The sequence below is a fragment of the Syngnathoides biaculeatus genome, chromosome 2 (assembly GCF_019802595.1).
Source record: "Syngnathoides biaculeatus isolate LvHL_M chromosome 2, ASM1980259v1, whole genome shotgun sequence".
Lineage (NCBI taxonomy): Eukaryota > Metazoa > Chordata > Actinopteri > Syngnathiformes > Syngnathidae > Syngnathoides > Syngnathoides biaculeatus.
In genome coordinates this window covers 38344671-38368927 of record NC_084641.1, presented here as the reverse complement: position 1 = coordinate 38368927, position 24257 = coordinate 38344671, and the positions used below count along the sequence as shown (strand labels likewise).

Below are 24257 nucleotides of genomic sequence, written 5' to 3'. Positions count from 1 at the left end.
AACAGTTCGCCGTGGTCATCAGGGGGTGATACTGGGGTAAAAGGCCGTTTCTATGTGAAAGCATTACGTGGCGATTTGATGTAAGTTGTGCGGTTGACACGCCCTGATTTTTCCATCTTCAAGTAAGTAGCAGTTAGTTACGTAATGGCAGAACTCAGACCAAATTGCGACGTCTACCGGTCACAGTTAGAACTGTGCTCCTTTCGGCCCAAGCGGAACAGACGTTTGGGATTTTAGTTCCTCTTCGGACCCAGTATTGGGGCACAAGACGTTGGCATGGTGTCCTTCAATATGAGATCAAAAGAATAATCGTTGTGAGTTTTTTATTCGAGTGTCGAAATAATCTTCACGATGCTAATCAGGACTGTATGCCAGTGCCTTCAAATGCGTAAGTAGTTCACTGCTTGGAATGAAATTAAGTCCCTTGGATAGAAGCTCACGGCCGTAGCGTTGTTGGTATCCAGCAAGATGCGCCTCACCGATACATACTGAGTAAAAATATACGTTTACTATCATCACCATACAGGAATTATTCAGGTTTCGGTCAATATCGTGTTGTTGGAAGCTAATACTGAAAGAAGCTGCATTTGTAAGACTGTTCCTCTTAATTTGGCTGTCACAGAACAGACCGTCAAAGTCAAATCGAACAACGTCAACATCCGCTTCAGATTATTTTCTCCGTTTGTTAACCAGTCGAAATACGCGTGCCTCATCTGTTTACGCCAGGGTTTCATTGCTACTATAATCTTGTGCTTGTGTTGTAACGCATCGTAAATCTAACTAAACTGTTACCCACTAGTAAAGTCATAATTGCAGTAAACATTTGTATGAAAATAATGTGGACAAATGAAGTATTGATGTTAAAAATGTACATGTATGCTAACAGTCTATCGAAGTTGGTGATATGGCTTCATCTTGATGTATTCTTGGCATCCATTCATTCCAGCACCTTTGAATCTTCCCATCCCCACAGGCTTCAGGTCAACAGCAGCAGCAACGCATGTTGACGCTCTCAGCCAGCGCAATGCAGTCTTCTCCAGAGAGCAGGCCAGGCAGCGGGCCTCTCTACCCCCGTGTGGAGAAGATCGAAGTGTCCATGCAGGGCCCGGGGCTGGATGGTACTCTGCTCATCATGAACAGAGGCATGTCAACGCCCCATAACTGTGCCAAGCGTGAGTGAAAGGAACAGTTCCAAGTCCTGACACAATTATTTGGTCTCTGCAAGTATTGAATGTATAGTGGAGTGGAAAGACACCCATCTGTGTGTCCCACAGATCTGACAGAGCATAACGTGACCAACTCTGCTTTGGCGCTCGTGGATGGAGAACCGTGGCCTCTCCACCAGCCGCTCACCCGATCCTGCACGCTCAAGTTGCTTACATTCAAAGACTGTGATCCCACATTGATCAACCAGGTAAGCAACAATACAGGAGTTCTGATTGATATTGTATAAAATAATCAACAAAAGTCCAATGTGTGTACAATACAAAATAAAAACTACTCAGTAAACTACAAATGTAGTTCAACGCTTTTTAGTAAATAATTTCACCAGCAGAATCAGATTCTTTCAGTCTCCTAGTTTTCATTTTATGTTCTTTTTCACTCGTCCTGTGCCTCTTTGTCTGGTCCATTCATGTCTGCTTGTAGCATTTTGCATCCCAGTACTTTGCTTTGAGTCTTGTTTCTAACTTGGTGTATCCATCTCAGAAAAATCAATCCCTTCATGTACTGTATTTTCCGGACACCTTTCCAAACTGGTTAATAGTCTGTGCCCATCCCCCAACAAGAGCCATCCTAGACCATACACTGCATATATACTATACACTGGTATATTATAAAAATTTGATATTCACACAGGAAGATTGTAATTATTTCAGGGATGAGAATTTTCCGCGGATTTGCGGAATTCTGAGTTTTTTCAGATGAAAATGTCATTGTTGTGAAACGTGTAGATTTATTGAGAAAATTTGGGGGGGAAGGGGTACGGCTTGACGCGAGGCAAGGCTGTGATCAAGACCGACCGGTCGCCATCATCTTATCGGCAACGCTCGTCGTGAAATTAGTCACTGCTGTGATAGCGGATAACAGCATTGCTACCTGTGTACGGCATTGCTACCTGTTTCCATTTGGTGTTTATAATGACAACATTCTGATTTCCAGCAGCATTTTTACAGTATTTCATCAGTATTTTCACTCTGATGTTAACATTTCTTAGAGAAGTATTCTGTTTACTACAGCATAGTTATAACTCATAGACATACGTACGTATATGTTATTGAGCAGTCTGCACGTTTGCCAGTATGGTGAAAGTCTTGGAGCGAAAAGATGAAGATCGTGCCAGGGAAATTGATTAAAAACCACAGGTTAAAAAACTGTTTCAGATGAGCATGGCTTGAAAAAAGTGTAACCGTGCAGATAGGAACGAAAACAGTATCAACTCATCTAATCAAACACATAGAAAAGTGGACGTTCCCAACAAAAAGTGCTGTGCACTTATCCAGGAGCATATCCAAACCAGGAAACACAAAGGTGAGTTGGATGTAAATTTTTCAAATATTATATAATTGACAACTGTTAATACAATTAGGCCTATCTGTAGCACTGGCCCTGTAGATCACGCATTTTATCGCTTACTTTTATATTTCATGATCTCACTCTCTCTCTCTCTCTCTCTCTCTCTCTCCTCTCTCTCTCTCTCTCTTATATATATATATTATATATATATATATATATATATATATATATATATAAAAACAGAAGATTCACCCATCATTACCCTAGGAGATTTTAACACTGCTAAACTTAACCACGAACACCCTAAATACAAACAGGTCATAAAATGTCAGACGGGGGAAAATAACACTCTTGACCAGGGGTGCTCAATGTGTCGATCGCGCGGCAATCTTGGTTGATCGCGAAATGGCGTGCCAAAAAAAAGACGTCAGCCAATGTTCCCTCTAAACTGCGCGCATGTGCAATTGTGCACCACTGGTGCACTCTCTTCGCAGATATTCTGTGTTCCGCGCAAAAAAAAAAAATCCAATGCAAATTGAAAGTATAACATACAGCTATTTAGTTTGTGGCATTTTGCAATGTGTTTCAATGAGTGAGGGATGACTGGTTGTTACATCCAATGGCACAATTCACATGCGTACTGTAAAAAAATGAGAAGCCACTGACACTTTTTTAGGCAGCACACGGAAATCTCTCTTAACAACGACGCTCCTCCGCCACACTCTAGACATGCTGCTTATGTTTACTTTCGATATTAATGGAGAAAGTTAAAAAGAAATGCTGTTGTTTTCAGATGCAATGACTGTCAGAGTGTATGAATAATCAAAGAAAAAGTGGTTAAACTGGACGAGATTTTCTCTTTTCTGAGTGGAAAAGGTCTGGTCTGAAGCCAAAGTAGATAGTGCAGTCCAGGATGAGATAGTGTGTAATTTTAAAAGTCCACCTTGGCACAGCCTGAACCAGGATGAAAGCACAGACAATACAGTTCACAAAAAGCTCATTCTGTATTTTAAATATCGGAGACAACATAACATTAATATTAAAACGGTTTGGGAGCATCAACATATTCCCCCCCCGTCCTCGGTTCCTCGCGAGACCCTGGCTGCTTGAAAAGTACATCTTCGGGTAAAAAAGTCTGGGCACCCATGCTCTAGACCACTACTGTACTTGCATTAAAGACACACATCGCGCAATTCCTCTCGCTCTTTAGTAGGTGTGTGTACCAACAAAAACCTTTCGCACGTTCAGTAACAATATGCAGTGATTTACAGCCAGACTGTGGCAACTGCCATTCTAAAGAGGTTGCATATCAACGTGGTGACAGGGCCTTCTACAATTGCACTAGAAAAAAGCTGACTATAGAAATTAACATTGCAAAGAGGGATTATGCAGCTAAACTGGAAAAACATCTTTGCGCTAATGACTCCAAATCAGTCTGCCACGGATTACAATCGCTCACTAATTACGCTTAACCTCCTCCAGTAGAAAATAATAGCGGACTAGCCGAGGACCTCAACAGCTTTTACTGCAGATTTGAAAAGGGCACTTTGACTCCACACACCCACCAAGCCGCACCACTGTCTACTACACGATTTAACATCTATGAAAGGGACGTGAGGCAGTTCTTCAAACAACAAAAGATCAACAAAGCGTCAGGCCCAGACCTCGTGTCCCCATCCTGCCTCAAAGTCTGCGCAGACAAAGTTGCTCCTGTCTTCACGAAGATCTTCGACAAGTCTCTAGAACTGTGTTAAGTACCATTCTGCTTCAAACAATCCACTATCATACCGGTCCCAAAAAAAGCAGCAGTCTAATGTCTTAATGACCACAGGCCTGTTACCTTGACATCTGTGGTCATGAAGTCCTTTTAACGCTTTGTGGAGGACCACCTCAAGAGCATCACAGGTCCCCAGCTGGACCCACTGCAGTTTACCTATCGAGCTAACAGGTCTGTGGATGATGCCGTCAACATAGGTCTGCACTTCATCCTCGAACATCTCGAAAGCTAGGGAACCTATGAGATGATCCTGTTCATGGACTTCAACTCTGTGTTTAACACAATCATCCCTGAACTCCTCTTCTCCAAACTTCTCCAGCTCAGTGTCTCGCTTGCCATCTCCAGTGGATCTACAACTTCCTGACAGGTGGGACACGGCAAGAGATACTTGGGGGACACCACCTCATCCACGTGCACTATCAGCACCAGGTCACCCCAAGGTTGTGTCCTCTCCCCTTTGCTCTTCTCGCTCTACACAAACGACTCCATCTCGAGCCACCCGGCTGTCAAACTCCTGAAGTTCGCGGATGACACCACAGTCATTGGCCTCATCAAAGACGGCGATGAGTCCGCCGTCGACAGGACGTGGCGAGACTGGAGCTTGGCTGTGGCAAACACAGCCTGGTGGTGTATACTCTGAAGACTGTAGAAATGATTGTGGACTTTAGGAAAGCATCCTTCACCACAGCTGACCCTCACGCTGTCAAACTGTCTTGTGCCAACAGTCGAGACCTTCATGTTGTTGGGAATTACAGTCTCACAGGACCTGAAGTGGGAGACGAAAACACTTGAAGTACACCCGTTGAAGACTTGCACGCCACTCAAACTAGGTCCAGAGCAGGCAGGATCTTTTCGGACACTCCACATCCTGGCCACCAGCTCTTCCACCTCCTTCTGTTGAGTAGGCGCTACCGATCAATGCAAATCAAAACTAACCGGCATTCAAAGTTTATTCCCCTCTTGTCATTAAATTTTTGATCAGCGTACGTACTATTTTCTGCCTTGCGGCGTTGTTGGGACACATCCTCACATCCTGCTGGTCCAATCAGTATTAGTATTAATTATATATACTGTACACTATTGAATGATATGTCACTTTAAATCTTTGCACAATTGTCATTGCACTGGTCTATAGCTGAAACGTGAACAGGTACAACCTCTTTATAAGCTTAACATAATGTGGGGCATTGACGCACTCTTCTCGAAATGAAGAAGACTGCATCTTGCACAACTGTGACTCTTAGAAGAATGTCTCTCTTTTTTTTTCCCCCTTTATTTGTTCTGAATGTCGTACCACTAATACACTACAAAATCCTTGTGTGTTGTTACATACTTGTCCATTAAAGATGATTCTGATATGAAGTTGTCAAGCATACAAATCATAATTCAATGGTTTTAAGTCATACATTTCCAAAAGCCTGTATTGAGACAATCTTGCACAACTTATTAATGTAATTGCCGTATAGAAGTGGTACAATTTAGGCTTTTACGATTTTATTCTTTTCATCCAGCTCCCCCCACTCATTTTTATACTGATAAGTTAGAAGACGTAAATTGGAGGCCCACTCGCTAGCTTGCTAGAAGTGTTATGTACACATCCGCATCGAAACATTAGAAAAGGCCAGATTTGGGCAAACCGACTGTCAGTTGACGCGATCGACGTACTGGGCATACCTAAATCAAGCAACGGGATGGTTGATAGGCAGTTTTTTTTTTTTTTTTTTTTTTTTGGTCACACGATCATGTCATCGACCAACATTAATTTCGCGATTGATGGATTTTGCACCCCTGATCTACTGTATTAAAAGCCGCAGTGAGACCCAACAAGACGAGAATTGATATCTTTCCTGAGTCAGTATTCAACCTTATACAGTGAAGAAAATAAGTATTTGAACCGACTAATTGGCTGGGCACGCCCAGCCTGGACAGGATGCCAGGAGCATGACAAATGTATGATTTTTTTTAAATGAATTATTTGTGTTATTCAGCTGCAAGTAAGTATTTGAACACCTGGAAAAAAAACAATTTTACTATTTGGTACAGTGGCCTTTGTTTGCAATTAGAGAGGTCAAACGTTTCCTGGAGTTCACCAGGTTTGCACACACTGCAGGAGGAATTTTGACCCACTCCTCCATACAGATGTTCTCTAGATTAGACAGGTTTCTGGGCTTTCGCTGAGAAACACGGAGTTTCAGCTCCCTCCAAAGATTTTCTATTGGGTTCAGGTCTGGAGACTGGCCAGCCCATGACAGAACCTTGATATGCTTCTTACGGAGCCACTCCTTGGTTTTCCTGGCTGTGTGCTTTGCGTCATTGTCATGTTGAAAGACCCAGCCATGACCCATCTTCAATGCACTGACTGAGGGAAAGAGGTTGTTCCCCAAAATCTCACAATACATGGTCACAGTCATCCTCTCCTTAATACAGTGCAGTTGACCTATCCCATGTGCAGAAAAACACAGTACGGATGGTGTTCTTGGGATGGAACTCATCATTCATCTTCCAAACACAGTTAGTGAAATTATGACCAAAAAGTTCAATTTTGGTCTCATCTGATCACAAAATCTTCTCCCATGACTCCTCCGTATCATCCAAATGGTCATTGGCAAATTTAAGACAGGCCTTGACATGTGCTGGTTTAAGCAGGGGAACCTTCCGTGCCATGCATGATTTCAAACCATGACGACTTAGTGGATTGGCAACAGTCACCTTGAAAATGGTGGTCCCAGCTCTTTTCAGGTTATTGACCAAGTCCTGTCGTGTAGTCCTGGTCTGATTCCTCATCTTTCTAAGCATTACTGAGACTCCACGAAGTGATATCTTGCATGGGGCTCCACTCTGATTGAAATTGACCATCATGTTTAGCATCTTCCATTTTCTAATGATTACTCCAACAGTGGACATTTTTTAACCAAGCTGCTCCGCAATTTCTCCGTAGCCCTTTCCAGCAATGTGGAGTTGTACAATTTTGTCCCTGGTTTCTTTGGACAGCTCTTTGGTCTTGGCCATGTTACAAGTTTGAGCCTTACTGATTCTATGGGGTGGACAGGTGTCTTTATTCAGCTAACAACCTCACACAGGTGCTTCTGATTCAGGATAAAACATGCAGTGAAGGTGGACTTTTAAAGGCGGACTAACAGGTCTTTGAATTTCAGAATTCTAGCTGATAGACGGGTGTTCAAATACTTATTTGCAGCTGTATCACATCAATAAATCGTTCAAAAATCATACATTGTGATTTCTGGATTTTTCTTTTTAGATTATCTCTCTCACAGTGGACATGCACCTATGATGAAAATTTCAGACCCCTCCATAATTTCCAAGTGGGAGAACTTCCAATATAGCAGGGTGTTCAAATACTTATTTTCTTCACTGTATCATTTAGCACTTTAAGAGCAGATTATAACTCGATTGAAATTTGTCAGAAAGTATTTAAATTCAAGAAATTGCTGAGTTGATGAAAAATAACTATCTCAACAATCTTGGTCATAAAAGCGAGATTAGTGATTGGTCTATATTTTACGAGCACGGAAGCATCCAGTGCTCTGTTTTTTAGAAGAGGCTATGCGGCAGCTACTTAAAGAGCTTTCGGAAGCTCACCTGTGCAATTGATTATTTTCTGCAAATCATCTCGCATAGACTTTGCAATAGCTCTGAAAAAGTCAAATGGTAGAGTCAAGTAAAGTTGTTCATGGTTTCAGCTACTGAATAGTTTTCACTTTAGTTTTTTGGTCAACTGTATCAAATTCTGACATGGTAATAGATATTCCTGGTTGACTTCAGCAGTGATATCATGTTCATTTGGTGATATTTAACCTGATGGATTGTATTTTTTTTTTTCACAAAAATAAGCAAATTCATTGCATTTATCAGCTGTTAGGAGCTCTGGAGCTCTCTGATTCACGGGAGTTGTTGATCAAAGAAAGCAGAGTGTGAGTATTGTTGAAGTTCTTACTAATGATTTCAGAAGTGTTGATGTCTAGCCCTTACTAACGCTTCTTCTTCTTTTCCTTTCGGCTTGTCCCGTTAGGGGTCCCCACAGTGTGTCATCTTTTTCCATCTTAGCCTATCTCCTGCATCTTCCTCTAACCCCAACTGCCCTCATGTCTTCCCTCACCACATCCATACACCTTCTCTTTGGTCTTCCTCTCGCTCTTTTGCCTGGCAGCTCCATCCTCAGCATCCTTCCACCAATATACTCACTCTCGCGCCTCTGAACATGTCCAAACCATCGAAGTCTGCTCTCTTGAATCTTGTCTTCAAAACATCCAATTTTGGCCGTCCCGCTAATGAACTAATTTCTAATCCTATCTAACCTGCTCACTCCGAGCGAGAACCTCAGCATCTTCATTTCTGCCACCTCCAGTTCTGCTTCCTGTTGTTTCTTCAGTGCCACTGTCTCTAATCCGTACATCATGGCCGGCCTCACCACTGTTTTGTAAACTTTTCCCCTCATCCTAGCAGAGACTTTTCCGTCACATAGAACACCAGACACCTTCCTCCAGCTGTTCCAACCTGCTTGGACCCGTTTCTTCACTTCCTTACCACACTCACCATTGCTCTGGATTGTTGACCCTAAATATTTGAAGTCCTCCACCCTCACTATCTCTTCTCCCTGTAGCCTCACTCTTCCCCCTCCACCTTTCTCATTCACCCACATATATTCTGTTTTACTTCGGCTAATCTTCATTCCTCTCCTTTCCAGTGTGTATCTCCATCTTTCTAATTTTTCCTCTGCACGCTCCCTGCTTTCACTGCAGACACAATATCATCTGCGAACATCATGGTCCAAGGGGAATCCAGTCTAACCTATTCTGTCAGCCCATCAATTACCACTGCAAACAGGAAGGGGCTCAGAGCTGATTCCTGATGCAGTCCCACCTCCACCTTAAATTCTTCCGTCACACCTAAGGCACACCTCACCATTGTTCTGCTGCCATCATACATGTCCTGTACTATTATAACATACTTCTCTGCCACACCAGACTTACGCATGCAGTACCACAGTTCCTCTCTTGGTACTCTGTCATAGGCTTTCTCTAGATCCACAAAGACACAATGTAGCTCCTTCTGACCTTCTCTGTACTTTTCCACTAGCATCCTCAAGGCAAATAATGCATCTGTGGTACTCTTTATAGGCATGAAACCATACTGTTGCTCGCAGATGCTTACTTCTGTCCCGAGTCTAGCCTCCAGTACTCTTTCCCATAACTTCATTGTGTGGCTCATCAACTTTATTCCTCTATAATTCCCACAGCTCTGGTCATCGCCTTTGTTTTTAAAAATGGGAACTAGAACACTTTTCCTCCATTCTTCAGGCATCTTTTCGCCTGCTAGTATTCTGTTGAATAAATTGGTCAAAAACTCCACAGCCATCTCTCCAAATTGCTTCCATACCACCACCGGTATGTCATCAGGACCATCTCCCTTTCCATTTTTATTCTTTGTCGTGCCTTTCTGACTTCCCCCTTACTAATCATTGCCACTTCCTGGTCTTTCACACTTGCCTCTTCAACTCTTCCTTCTCTCTCATTTTCTTCATTCATCAACTTCTCAAAGTATTCTTTCCATCTATTTAGCACACTACTGGCACCAGTCAACACATTTCCATCTCTATCCTTAATCACCCTTACCTGCTTCACATCCTTCCCATCTCTAGACCTCTGTCTGGCCAACCTGTAGGGATCCTTTTCTACTTTCGTGTCCAACCTGGTGAACATGTCTTCATATGCCTCTTGTTTAGCCTTTGCCACCTCCACCTTTGCCCTATGTCGCATCTCGATGAACTCCTTTCGCCTCTCCTCAGTCCTCTCAGTGTCCCACTTCTTCTTCGCTAATCTCTTTCCTTGTATGACTCCCTGTATTTTGGGGTTCCACCACTTAGTCTCTTTCTCCCCTTTCCTACCAAAAGACACTCCAAGTACTCTCCTGCCTGTCTCTCTGATTACCTTGGCTGTCGTAGTCCAGTCTTCCGGGAGCTTCTGCTGTCCATCGAGAGCCTGTCTCACCTCTTTCCAAAAGGCCGCACAACATTCTTCCTTTCTCAGCTTCTACCACTTGGTTCTCTGCTCTACCTTTGTCTTATTAATCTTCGTACACACCACCATCCTATGCTGTTGAGCTACACTCTCCCTTACCACTACTTTACAGTCAGTAATCTCCTTCAGATTACATCGTCTGCAGAAAATATAATCCACCTGCGTGCTTCTACCTCCACTCTTGTAGGTCACTATATGTTCCTCCCTCTTCTGGAAATAAGTGTTCACTCCAGCCATCTCCATCCTTTTTGCAAAGTCCACCACCATCTGTCCCTCAAAGTTCCTTTCCTGGATGCCGTACTTACCCATCACTTCTTCATCGCCCCTGTTTCCTTTACCAATATGTCCATTACAATCTGCACCAATCACAACTCTCTCGCTCTCTGGGATGCTCAGAACTACTTCATCTAGTTCCTTCCAGAATTTCTCTTTCAACTCTAGGTCACATCCTACCTGTGTGGTATAGCAGTTAACGACATTATACATAACACCCTCAATTTCAAATTTTTGTCTCATCACTCGATCTGATACTCTTTTCACCTCCAAGACATTCTTAGCCAGCTCTTCCTTTTAAAATAACCCCTTCGCCATTTCTGTTTCCATCTGCTCCGTGGTAGAATAATTTAAACCCTGCTCCTAAACTTCTAGCCTTACTACCTTTCTACTTGCTCTCTTGGATACACAGTATATCAACCTTTCTCCTAATCATCATGTCAACCAACTCCTGAGCTTTTCCTGTCATAGTCCCAACATTCAAAGTCCCTACACTCAGTTGTAGGCTCTGTGCAGTCCTCTTTTTCTTCTGACGATGGATCCGGTTTCCTCCTCTTCTTTGTCTTCGACCCACAGTAGCTGAATTTCCACTGACACCCTGCAGGTTAGCAGTCCCGGGGGCGGGCGTTGTTAACCCGGGCCACAACTGATCCGGTATGGGATTCTTTAGATTAACACTCATATATTCATATTCATATAGCCCTTACTAAGTATTGGTAAAAATTGCAAAGACTTTGCCTGTAGCGGTTAACAGAATAATGCCCCCCCCCCCCCCAAATACACAGCTATGACACTCAAGTACAAAGAGCAAAATGTTGGACTTTTCTGAATTAACCTTTTATGAGCCCTGATCTAGAGGGCTGAAGACTCATGACCAATTATTGCAAAGGCTTGATTTCAGTTATTGCTGCGGAGTGTGTCACAACCCGTATTTAGGTTCAGGAGGCACTTACTTTGGTAAAATGTAAAAATTAGTTTGATTTGAAACTTCTGATAGATATACAAAAAATCAGAAATCAGGATGGGGGTTAATACTTTCTCATGGCACTGTATCGAGACCTATCTACCTATATGTATCCCAGTCACTGTGATTTGACGGGCGCGATCGTGCCCGCAGGCACTCGCATGAGCACGAAAAATCACGCGCGTAAAATTTGTTTTGAGTAGAAATACATCGACATTCTCAGCGCACATGAAAACCGATCCAGCACAGTGAACAACAGCCTCTCTCTCTCTCTCTCTCTCTCTCTCTCTCTCTCTCCTCTCTCTCTCTCTCTCTCTCTATCTCTCTCTCTCTCTCTCTCTCTCTCTCTCTCTCTCTCTCTCTCTCTCTCTCTCTCTTCTCTCTCTCTCTCTCTCTCTCCTTTTTTTTTTAAAACACTGAAGCAAACTCTCCTGCTTGTTTACTTGACTCTGCCACCATCTGGCTCTTAAAGCGGTACAGTCATAATTAAAAACACCACTAGTGCTTTAGTTTAGCAACACCGTCTGGGCAATGTAGAGCAAAGAGAGACATATTGCTTGTGTGTACTCTGGATAAGAATGGTAAACATAAAAAATAAAAAGAAGTGCTCTTGCTTTAATGAATGTCGGGGTATGTGAAAGAAGAAAAAGTGGTGAAAGTGGATGAGGTTTTCTTTTTTTTTTTTTTTTTTGAGTAAAAAAAAAAAAGGTCTGGTCTGAAGCCAAAATAGAAAGTACAGGATGAGACGGTGTATAATGTTAAAATTCCACCTTGGCACAGCCTGATCCAGGATGAAAGCGGAGATAATACAGTGCACAAAAAGCTAATTCTGTATTTTAAATATCGGAGGCAACATAATATTAACCTTAAAACTGTTTGGGAGCATCATTCAACTTTCAACATGGATTGCTTAAGATATTCTGCAAGCAATAATTCAGTTTTACACAAATAAAAATAGACAGGGATATCATTGGGTTAAAAAAAATGAAACAAAGTTGCGAGCGACCTTTCAAATTAATAGTTCATAGTTGGCTTGGTTTAGTTAGCAATGTATTTTTTTTTTTGACGACATTTTCATTATAAGTTTTCAAAAACAAAATTTTTCTTAAAAGTGTTCTGTTGGGAATGTAATTGCTCTAATCTGAATCTTTGAATGAGCCATGTCACTTCGATGGATGACACTGATCTGACCACAGTTCATACGTCTGTTGCTCACAGTGGTCAAAGGTGGCGCTCACGGGCCTAGTGTGTTTGCTCAGACGTAAAAAATTAGAGGGAACGTTGGTCTTGACATTCGGAAGTTATGCCAAAAGCACATGTTCGGCGCTTCTTCACGTACTGCGAGCACATTTACGTCGAAAGTCATCATTATGAGCTATGTCAAAAGAAATTCAGTTACACCGGAAACATTTCTGGGATATAACACAGGTAATTTTTCAGTATCTAACCATAATAAATATGAGATTGTGATTTATTTTGACTTGATCTAAGTTCTAACATTAGACTAGTCTGTCCATGTATCTCAAAGCAAACGGTGATTTTCGCCCGTGGTACCAAAAGTTGAAAACCTTTCCCCTTTACATGCTTTAGGAAGGTATAGATCTGCTGTTAGCAATCATCAACGTGATGTGGGCGCGATGATTCCATAAATGTGTCTCACTTTCACACAGTAGTTGGATAGAAGTGCAAAATGGCTTTGCTCACATGCACATGTTCAGAAATGTGTATAAAAAAGATTTACTTTCCCGTTTATTTTCACACTTGAGGGCTGGGCAGGCATTCTAGACCCACAACTTTTTAGAATCTATTAAAACCACCATTCTGTGGGATAGTGAGTCACCCCAAATCCTACCAACTTTGTAAACCCCACCACCACCATTCACAGGCTTATTGGCGTTCCTGTGCTGCCCTCCTCGGTCAGGTACTGGAGACGGCTTTCAAGGACCATTTGTCAGTGGAGTTGCTCAGCACACCAGAAGTGCCAGGTAAATGCTTCTTTATTATTTCATTATTTAGATTTGTCCTTGTTTGGATTTGTCATGCAGCTAAAGGTTTTACCATTTCTGATTTTGATTTGATCTTTTTTCACAAATTAATTCCGTGCAGTTACTTCAGGGGCTTTTCTTTGTGACTTCATCCTGGACGCTCAACTGGACTCTTGGTCTCCTTCTGAGGTTTGATAATTTTTGTTTTTCAAATGCCATCCTTCCATCCATCTTCGACCACTTATCTGAGGTCAAGCTATGGGGGCAGTAGGTTTAGCGGGAACACCCAGACTTCCCTTGCCCCATTCACTTCTTCCAGGTCTTTCGGGGGGGGATCCCGAGATGTTCCCATGCCTGCCGAGAGACTCTGTCCCTCCAGTGTGCCCTGTCTCCAGCTACAATATACCCGTAACACCTCACCAGGGAGGAATCCAAGGGACATCCGAATCAGATGCCCCAGCCTCCTCATCTGGCTCCTCTAAATGCGGAGGAGCAGCGTCTCTATTGTGAGACTTATCATTTCGGCTGCTTCTATACGGGATCTTGTTCTTTCAGTCATGACCCACAGCTTGTGACCATAAGTGAGGGTAAGAACGGAGTTCGACTGGTAAATTGAGAGCTTCACCTTTCAATTTAGCTCCTTCTTTACCATAGAAGACCAATACAAAGTCTGCATTACTGCAAACGCTGCACCTATCCACTTGTCAATCTCTTTCTGTTCTTCCCTCACTCGTGAACAAGACCCGATAATCGAACTCCTGCACTCGGGGCACGTTATCAACCCTGAACTGGAGAGGGCACGCCAACCTTTTCCGTCTGAGTACTGTATTGAAAATTTTATATATATAATATATATCAAATATGGGTTCTAATACTTCTACCTTCAACTTTCACAGTCTTTGTCCTGTTGTCGCTTCTAGCTTTCTCAGTCATGATGTTTGTAACACTTGTCCCTAGGAGGTTTATGGTTATGTTGTTCCATTGCCAAGTGGCAAAATCCCGCTTCTGACTTTCTCCCTGTTCTTAAAAAGGGAGACCACCACCGCAGTCTGCCAATCCAGAGGCACTGTCCCCAATGTCCATGCAATGTTTCAGAGGCACGTCAACAAGGACACCCCCACAACATTCAGAATCTTTAGGAGCTCCAGGTGAATCTCATTCATCCCCAGGCTCTTGCCAACGAGGAGCTTATAGACCACGTCAGTTACCTCAACCCCAGAGATTGTAGAGCCTGTCTCAGAGAACCCAGACTCTTCTTTCTCATAGGAAGGTGTGTCGGTAGAATTGGAGTTTTCGACGTACTTTTCCCACCCTCTTACAATGTCTCGAGTCGAGGTCAGCAGTGCCTTATCCTCACTCGACATAGTGTTGACAGTACTTTTCTTTTCCCTGCTTAGATGCTGGATGGTGGGGTCCTTCGCTGCCAGAGAGGTGACTTTCCATGTCCCTAGAGCCAACTTCTGTAGCTCGGGATTTGGATCGCCAAGGTCCCTGCCTTTGAAGGCGTCCGGACGTCTTTCTCCATTGTCTCACCAACACCCCCCCCCCCCCCCACCCCCAGTTTTTGCTTCAGCAACCATCAAAGTTTGGTATGCCACTGCCCAACAGCTGCCTTAGCGGTCCCACAGGTCACAAATTCCTGACAGGAGTCTTTCATTTTGACAGCATCCCTCTGGTTCAGGGATTTCTGCCACAACAGGCACTGACCATCTTACACCCACAGTTCCAGTGTGCCACCTCAGCAATAGAGGCCTGGCGCATTGTCTACTTAGACTCAATGTCTTCTGCCTCCCCGGAGATGAGCAAAGGTCTTTTGGACGTGGGAGTTGAAACTCCTTCGAACAGGGGATTCTGCCAATCATTCCCAGCAGACCCTTCTCAATACTTTTGGGCCTGCCATGTGAGACCGGCATCTTCCTCCAACATCAGACCGTTTTTCCCAATCACGCCCTTCCACCGGAGTGAATCCCAACATACAGGCGCCGAGCTGGGGGTCAATAAGTATACCCAGACCTGCTCGGCACCTCTCACTGTGGGCAACTCCAGAGCGGAAGAGAGTCCAACACCTCTGAAGAGGACTGGTACCAGAGCCAAAGCCATGTGTGGAGGACAGCCCAACTATATCTCGTCGGACCTTCTTGACCTCACACACCAGCTCGGGCTCCTTCTCTACCAGGAGGTGACATTCCATGTCCCTAGAGCCAGCTTCTGTAGCTGGGGGTTTGGATCGCCAAGGTCCCTGCCTTCAGCCACTGCCCAGACAAACCTCTTCTCCACGATAACGTGATTGCTCAAGAAGGGGTTATTAATTGCTGGAATAACAATATGAATTATGTCTTTTGGAACTCAAATTGCTTGTTTGTGATCCAGGAGTCATTGCGCTCTCTGACGAGAGGAGCCCAGCAGCTCATCCTCCAGGACATACCCTGGGAGCCTCTGGAAGTAGCCCCCTCTGTGGCAATCGAAGTCTTCAAACACAGTAGGTAAATGAAAGTCCATCATACTCTGTGCCGCTGTCCTCCTTCTTGGTATCCGTTTACATGTCTCTCTTACACACACACACACACACACACACACACGCACACCCAGACTTGAACGATTTATCTCTGTCTAAGATGTCAACAGGAAGCGGTGGAGCAGAAGGCAGCACAGAATCCAAACCAGACAGTGATGCTATACAGGTGACATTGCATACACACCTGAGTTTGAAAAATGTTTTTCCATACACAATTATGTTAAAATGCATTGCTATTTACAAAAATTGTAATTAGGAACATTTTGGCATAACTTTATTTATCGTCCATCACATTGAACATAATACAAACCACACTAAATATAAAAATAAAGAGATCCCAATCACATTTTTGCACAAAGTCCGATTCTAAGTTACTTGAATTTGAGTATCCTCGGCAATACATTAAGAAGTGCATGGGTGCGGGGGGCGGTTATAGAGTGCATCTAACTGTTAGACTAATGTAACAGTTGGGTTAAAGCAACTGTTGTTGTGCTACCTTTGAGGATTCTAATTTAATGTAGCAACTGAACTAACCCAATACCCCATAAAAAATATGGATCCGAATGATGGTTGTATCATAGGATATTTTTATGTCGCACTACAATATACCGTTACATATTACAGCCCTTTATAACCTGTGAAGAATAAAAAATGGAGATTATACGATGTTATCAAAGATTTTTTAAAATGTAATCAAACTTTTTTTTAAATTCTATCTTGTTCTCACCCAATACCAATCGGCTAAAAATCCGCCCCAATTTTCCAATCACATGATTGGATCGGGTCAGCCCAACAATAATAGTACTAATAAAAGTAAAAGGACACCTCAATCACCAGATAAATGAATAAAATGTTCTTTTCTACTTAAAATATACATGAAGCATTCCCTTCGCATTGGCATCTGGTATACATGAGCTCTAGAATTAGATTCCCTCTCGTTGCACAATCCACATTATGAACTTGATAGTAGAGAACAACACCTCACTAACCACGATAAGGATACCGAAATACAAAAATGACAATATTGCAATCACAGCGTTTATAGCGTCATTCACATTGGCTGCAAGTGGAAGTTTGGATGGAAACAAACAAACTGCAGCCTTCTAACAGCCATTGTTTTTCTCCATCGCCAAGTAACACATACGCATTAGGAGTCCATAGTACTCTCAAGTTTATCTCGTGGCTTTCCTCCCGCTCCAGATTCCTTTCGGGGTGTATCCGTCACTGAGTAGACACACGGTGAGCTCCATGTTGGGGTGAGGCTCCCCATGTTTGTAACATCATCTTGGCAAAAAAAAAATCACAGCTAAACTGCTTTCAACCTGGTAGGGAAAATGGTTTAGCACGAGGGAAAAACAACAATGGGTGGGAATTGGAAAAGAGTAAGTCAGTGGAGCTGATTTTAAAGGCTACAAATTAACCGGTGTCTCTTTGAACTCCAAACATACAGTGGTGTGAAAAAGTATTTGCCACTTCCTGATTTCATTTTTTTCTTTCTTTTTTGCAAATCTCTCACAAAGGTTTCAAATCATCGAACCAATTTTAATATTACTCAGAGACAACCCAAGGAAATACAAAATGCAGTTTTCAAATGACAGTTAAATTTATTACGGCGAAGAAAAAATCCAAACGTTTCTGAGCATTTGTTAAAAAAAAAAAAAAGTAACCTGAACCTAATAACAGGTTGTGCCACCCTTGGCACCAATATTTGCCACAATTAATGATGAGTCTTTAACATTGCTCTGGGGGAATGTTGTCCCACTTTTTTGCAGAATTGTTATTGAAGGGCTTTCTAATACGAACTGCCCATTTATGGTCACATCACAGCATTTCAATTGATTTAAATCCGGACTTTGACTTGGCCACTCCAAAACCTTATTAATAACCTTATTATTCATTTACAGGTTGTTTTCCATTTACAAATTTTTTTATGTACAGTTTTCTGCGCTCCCCCCACATTTATTATGCTTTACGGCTGTTAACCTAACATGGACATTTTCTCACATTTCTCTCATTTCTACACTTTTTATAATTTCTAAATTTTATTTTATTTTTTGTGTCCTGATTGGCTGTTAGATCAAGCAGAATGGAGTATCTGCATCCCGTTTATACCAGAACAGTTTTTCTTACAAAGGAGTTTCTTTGACCTTCCTCTGGGATATCTGTCTTTTAATTGAGGTTTAATCAGTGCCAATCAGTCAACCAGAACAGAATTTCTACAGGAGTGAGAGAGAGGGGAAAAAAAAGACAAAGGCAAAGGGCCATTTGCAAACAGAGTAAGAAACTAAATCATTCCATATCTTTAAACAAACAAAAATTAGTGTGATTTCAGATTCTAGTGCTCCACCCTGTTAAGGAAGAACAAGGGTATAGCGAACACCAAGATAGGATGAGGACAGGAGAAGCATGTAAGACAAGGATTGCGAACTTGGCTATACAACTGGAATGTGGTGGGACTGGCAAATTATAGAGGTCAATAGAACACAAACCCAAGAATGAAGAGCGTATGAATCGTTAATTGCAATAAGTGAGTAGCCCTACACCCAATGAGAGAACACCAGGGGTGTGTGCCTGCAGACACATATAAGTGAATTCACACTACAGTAAATGCAAAAAGACCAACTGAAATGTCCTACAATTGCTGTGTCCGCCATGCGGAGGTGATAAACATCACCCAATCAATTGACGACACAAACCGGGACCAGGGGTCCGCCCGAGAGTAACCCACCGCTCCCCACCCCTGAGACACCCTGACAACTGGCCACTCTGATAGAGAGGCTGGAAGAGTCAGAGAGAGGAAAATGTGGAAATCCTTGGAAATTAAAAAAAGAAAATTCTCATACAATAAATTATATTGTATCCAATCTGTTCATTTATGCATCACTTGCCTTGGCAAATATGAGATGTATAGCAGTTTTCCATCCACAGTTGGAAGAGGCCTGGTTCCAGTTTCTGTTCAACCTGCCTTTATGCATATCCCAATTGTGCCATTTTGGAGCAAAACGCTGCAATTGTCACTTGATCCATGCAGTTTAAATCCTTTGCTCTCCAAATCAAACCATTTGCTTAAAGAGCTGCATATCTCAAATTTGAGTCTTTGGTTTATGTTTTTAACCCTCTTGCTCATGCAGTGTTTGGTAGGTTTTTATTTGCGTACGGTATGACCGTGGTTGTAGCCTTGCTCCATATGTAAAATGCATGTACATAAAATTGACTTGAACTGACAGCATGCTGTGAAAACCTTATTGCCCTGAGGTTCTTCATTTGCAAATTGACTACAACGTAAAAAAAAAAAAATATTCACAAATTTTAAAATAATCACATTAGTGCTGAAGTTGAGGGTTGGTGCAATTGAATCATTGTCAGGCTATTCATCTATCCACCTTCTGAGCTGCTTATCCTCACGAGGCTCACAGGAGTGTAGGAGCCAATCCCAGCTGTCAAAAGTCATATACTGCAAATTGCTACTTTTGTCCGAACCAATGAAAAATGCAAAGTCTAATGCTAGATCTGCCTCGCTACCTCCTTCAATCTTTCCTAGATGTGGGGAGCATGTTCTTTTGAGCGGGGGCCCCCTGGTGGCCAGAACTGGCCTGTGCTTCCAGTACGAGGTGACTGCGCTCCACAGCCTGGGCCAAGGGTGTTGGGGCCTCCACCGCCGCGCACAGGGCGTCTCGCTGCCTCTGCAGCTCCAGGTAGGATGGATGCCACTTTCATTATGTTGCAGTTTCGAATGAAAACAACATTTTGAGTGATGTGCCTATAATACATTGGTATATTCTGTCATGCGATAGCCTAGAGTTGTGTCTGCATGTGCCTGCTCGTCATGTTGTCCCTTTTCTGCAGGCCCACCACACAGTCTGGAGGAAATTGAGGCAGCGGGCAGAGAAACTGGTGAGAAGAAGAAGGAACACACACACACACATACGCACACACGCGTAACAGAGAGAACATCAAAGCTAAAGTGAGGCTGCCAGCCCAGGCAGGTCCGTTACTAGCGAGCCAGTGCTCTGGTCTCCATGCTTGATGCTAGTCCAAATTACTGCATGTTCTTAATGAAGCCAGGCCCTCACCCGTGATGCCCCTCATCACTCTAGATTTCAAACTGGAGCCAGAGGTTAGGATTTAATGTCTACTTTTTTATGGCTCTGCGTTCCTTTCTGGCACTAACTGAGAAAGGACTCTCATCTTTCTCATGAAGGACAAACTGCTTGTTTCTAAAGTTCACATTAAACAGACCAAAGAAGAACCCCCAAACCTATTTTTAAACCTCTTCACGAGATTCATGGCGACTAGTCAATTCTGACTAAAGCACCAAAGATGCATAAATTCCTGCTATTTAAACTAGGCTGAGTTAATTTTGGATGGAGGCATCTAGGCAGAATATATTCTGCTGCAGCCTTTCTGGCATTCTCTGTGCATCACTGACTGTGTGTAGTGCGGTAGAAGGACTACTCATTAATAGGCACACTTGATTTGGCAGCTGATGACATACGATGCTCCGCGGCCTACATTTCCTTTTCACAGCGCCACTGTTATTTGGGGAATTGAAACTGCACTTTGTGAACGACAAACTTATGGAATTGGATCGATGTCAAGAGCAAATATGTGGATCAGTTCTTGGTGGTTCTAACACGTACAGGATTAGCATGGAGAGCTGCTTCTCCCTGTTTTATGTCTTTTGAGGACGTCATGTTATCCATCTTGCAATGTTATGGTGTCCTTTTTGTCCCAGTGTATCACTCCCACAATCAGTAGGAGAAAACAGAGAAGCCAGAAACTGCCTTGGTGGAGGGTGTTAATGCCAACATGCTTTAATAGAAATGTATTCTCCATTTTGGGAGGGACAGTTTCCAGGTGTACAGTAATCCCTCGTTTTTTGCAGGTAATGCGGAACATAACCCCCCACGAAATGTGAAAAACGCGAAGTATGACTAAGGTGTATTTGTGCATTTATGTTAGACCAAAACATTGAGAGTACAATAAGACTCAGAATTGTTTTAAATAACATAGTTACGCTGTTGCTAACCAATGATTATAAAAGTACTTCTTACCATTAATGTGACTTCTAGTGCTGCATGGTTTTGCTGATTGCTTTGTAGTCTGTTTCCTATGTCATTTGATTAAGCTTCACGCAGACGTTGACATTTCCATCCGTTGATCGTGAACGTAATTCAATTTGATTTTCCATCATGAAATCACATGTACAGTATGTCGTTATGAGGGCTCCGCGACCCATATGCAACCACCAAAAGAGCCAGGTATGGCTCGTGAGCCATAGGTTTCCGACCCCTGGAGCCTTCTTCAAAGCAGGAGTCCAAGTCCAAACTGCAAGTAAATGCCGCTTGCGTCAACCCCACACCTTGTCAATTTAGCTATTAATTTCAAAAGTTGGGTCTAAAGGAGTTCCAGAAACCTAACCATGTCTATTCCAAAGGTGATTTCCCATAATGTCACCTTTAATTACAAATGACAGGCTCACTCTCTCTCCCTCGCTCTCGCTCCTCACTTGCTCTCTCTATATCATTCCCTCAGTCAGAGCATTGAAGATGGGTCGTGGCTGGGTCTTTCAACTTGACAATGACCCGAACCACAGCCAGGAAAACCAAGGAGTGGCTCCGTAAGAACCATATCAAGGTTCTGACGTGGTCTAGCCAGTCTCCAAACCTAAACCCTATAGAAAACATTTGGAGGGAGCTGAAACTGTTTCTCAGCGATAGCCCAGAAACCTGTCTGATCGAGAGAAGATCTGTGTGGAGGAGTGGGCCAAAATCCCTCCTGCAGTGTGTGCAAACCTGTTGAACAACTACAGGAAGTGTTTGACATCTGTAATCACAAACAAAGGCTCCTGTACCAAATAATAACATTGGTTTTCTCAGGTGTTCAAATACTTACTTGCAGCTGTATAACACAAATAATTCATTTAAAAAAATAATACATTTGTCATGCTCCTGGCATCCTGCCCAGGCTGGGCGTGGCCAGCCAGTTAGTCTGCACACACCTGCACCTTGTTTCGGCTGATTACGCCCAGTACTTAAAGGTCCCGGTGACGACTGGTCCTCTGCCAGATCATTGAGGTTCATGCCGCGTTCCAGCACCCCAGTATCTCTGATCGTATTCCTGTGTGTACCGACCCCCGCCTGTTCTCCAAACGACCCCGTAAGCCTGACTCCTTTGACACTTCTGCCTACCTTGATCGATCTCACATGTACCGATTCCTGCCTGCCCGCTGATCTCCTCTCTACGCCCGACGTCCTGATTACTGCTGCTATACCTGACTGGCTCCCCGATCCCAGACCTTGGATTAGTAAACGTTTTTCCCGAATTACCTCTGCGTCTCCCTATATATATGTATGTATGTATGTATATATATATATATATATATATAATATATATATATATATATATATACACAGTATATTGAAGTGAGGCAAGCTAGGATTTTTTTTTTTTTTTTTTTTTTTAAATCACCCATTTTTGGTCCACAGGTGGAGGTCCCGCTGCCTGAGCAAGTGACTCCACTCATTGGCGCTCCTGCACCAAATTCAACCAGCTAGTAACACCAGAATTCTACACACTTGATGCGTTGTTTGAAGAATAAAACTGCCAAAATAAATGGATGGATCAATTCAACTTGGTTTTAATAAAAATTAAATCACTGGTGTTTTTGTTGAGCTGACCATGATATTGGAAGCTTGTGTTCTACACGTGTGCTTGAGTGATTTGCGACAACAAACGCAGTGAGTGTTGACTGGAGGTCGCCCTATTGGCAACTGTCGCCTGTGTCACTTATTAGACAGATGGCTGTCTGACTCTTCTGAGGCTACCGTCAGACCATGTGAGCCTATGTTTACATACCCAACACTCCTGCTTTCTGTCAGCTTCATATACTTTCACTTGTTAATGTTTATGTCAAATGACAATACTGAAGGGGGATCGCTGATTAGTTTTTCTGCCCAGAGTTGATCAGAAGACAGATAACTATCATACCTATTTTTATCCTGTCATCAACCCCCCAACACACATATTCCTTTAACGACAACATTTCAGGCAGTTTTATTGAACCTGGCATCCATGCACATTTGCATAAGAAGTGATTAGATTGGTAGGCAAGGTTGTCGTGACCTCAAACACATTTCATGAATTAGTACAATGTGAAAAACTTTCAGAAGCAGTGGTTATGTTTTATGCAGTCACTGTGATGATGTAACAGTTTGCAAAAGCACTGTTCTGAGCTTCCTACAGTGTCATACCTTGGTAGAAGGGTATCTTTTTAAAAGCAAGGTTAAGGCATAAGTGCAAAAAGTCTCCTTTTGAAAAGTGAAGTTAGAATGGGCTTCTCAGTTGCGTGACTGTACAAATGTATGTTTTGAAGTTATGGGTGGCATGCAATGAACTACAAACAATGAAGTTGGGACTTTTTAAAAACAGAATACTATGATTTGAAATTGAATACACCACAAAAACAAGATATTTAAAGTTGAAACTGATGAACTGTTTTTTTTTACTTAATCATTAATTTAGAATTTTATGGCTGGAACATTGTCAGGTTTACCAATTAGACATTAATTAAAACAGGACAAATAAGGAAGCAAAGACACTAGGTCAACCTGACGGCTTGCGAGGAGACACAATTCGTACAATTCACTGCACTCTCTGATTATCTTCTCCTGAGCACCTCTATTTATTTAGTTTCAAATCACCCCTTATTTAAATGGATGTTACAAAAAGGAGATGGGCGAGCAAAACATAGCTGAAAACAAAGTGTAGAGCAAAACATAGTTGGAAACAAAGTACTGTGTGTGTGTGTGTGTGTGTGTGTGTGGTGTGTGTGTGTGTAAGATTGTTGAGTACATGCGTTGTCATTTTTTTAACAGACAGGTGATCCTGGTATCGAACAGTTCTGATGATTAGATGTTTGTTCTTGTGCTATCCTGCTAGGCGGCTGCCACGTTATCTAGAGCAGAGCAAAGCATTTCTTTATTGGAAGCAGATGTATTATAATTATATTCATAATTATTCCTACAAACATATTTGGGAGTTGGGACAGGGTCATCTTTACCCCCGTGTTACATCACCTTTACTTTTAACAACATTCAATAAAGGTTTGGGAACTGAGGACTATAATTGTTGAAGCTTTGCAGTTGAAATTATTTCCCATTCTTGCTTGATGTACAGCTTCAGCTAAATT

The 24257-nt window shown here is 42.6% G+C and overlaps 1 protein-coding gene across 1 annotated transcript; it reads left to right on the top strand.

The window, feature by feature from the left end:
• The first annotated feature begins 215 nt into the window (after positions 1-215).
• mrpl39 (mitochondrial ribosomal protein L39) lies at positions 216-22694 on the top strand. The gene is given in 11 exon segments (XM_061803425.1): positions 216-388; positions 974-1062; positions 1064-1172; positions 1275-1414; positions 13452-13551; positions 13673-13740; positions 15922-16034; positions 16167-16232; positions 19608-19761; positions 19913-19960; positions 22555-22694. Coding segments are annotated over 11 exon segments (993 nt in total). The 5' UTR covers positions 216-351; the 3' UTR covers positions 22624-22694.
• Positions 22695-24257: the final 1563 nt, after the last annotated feature.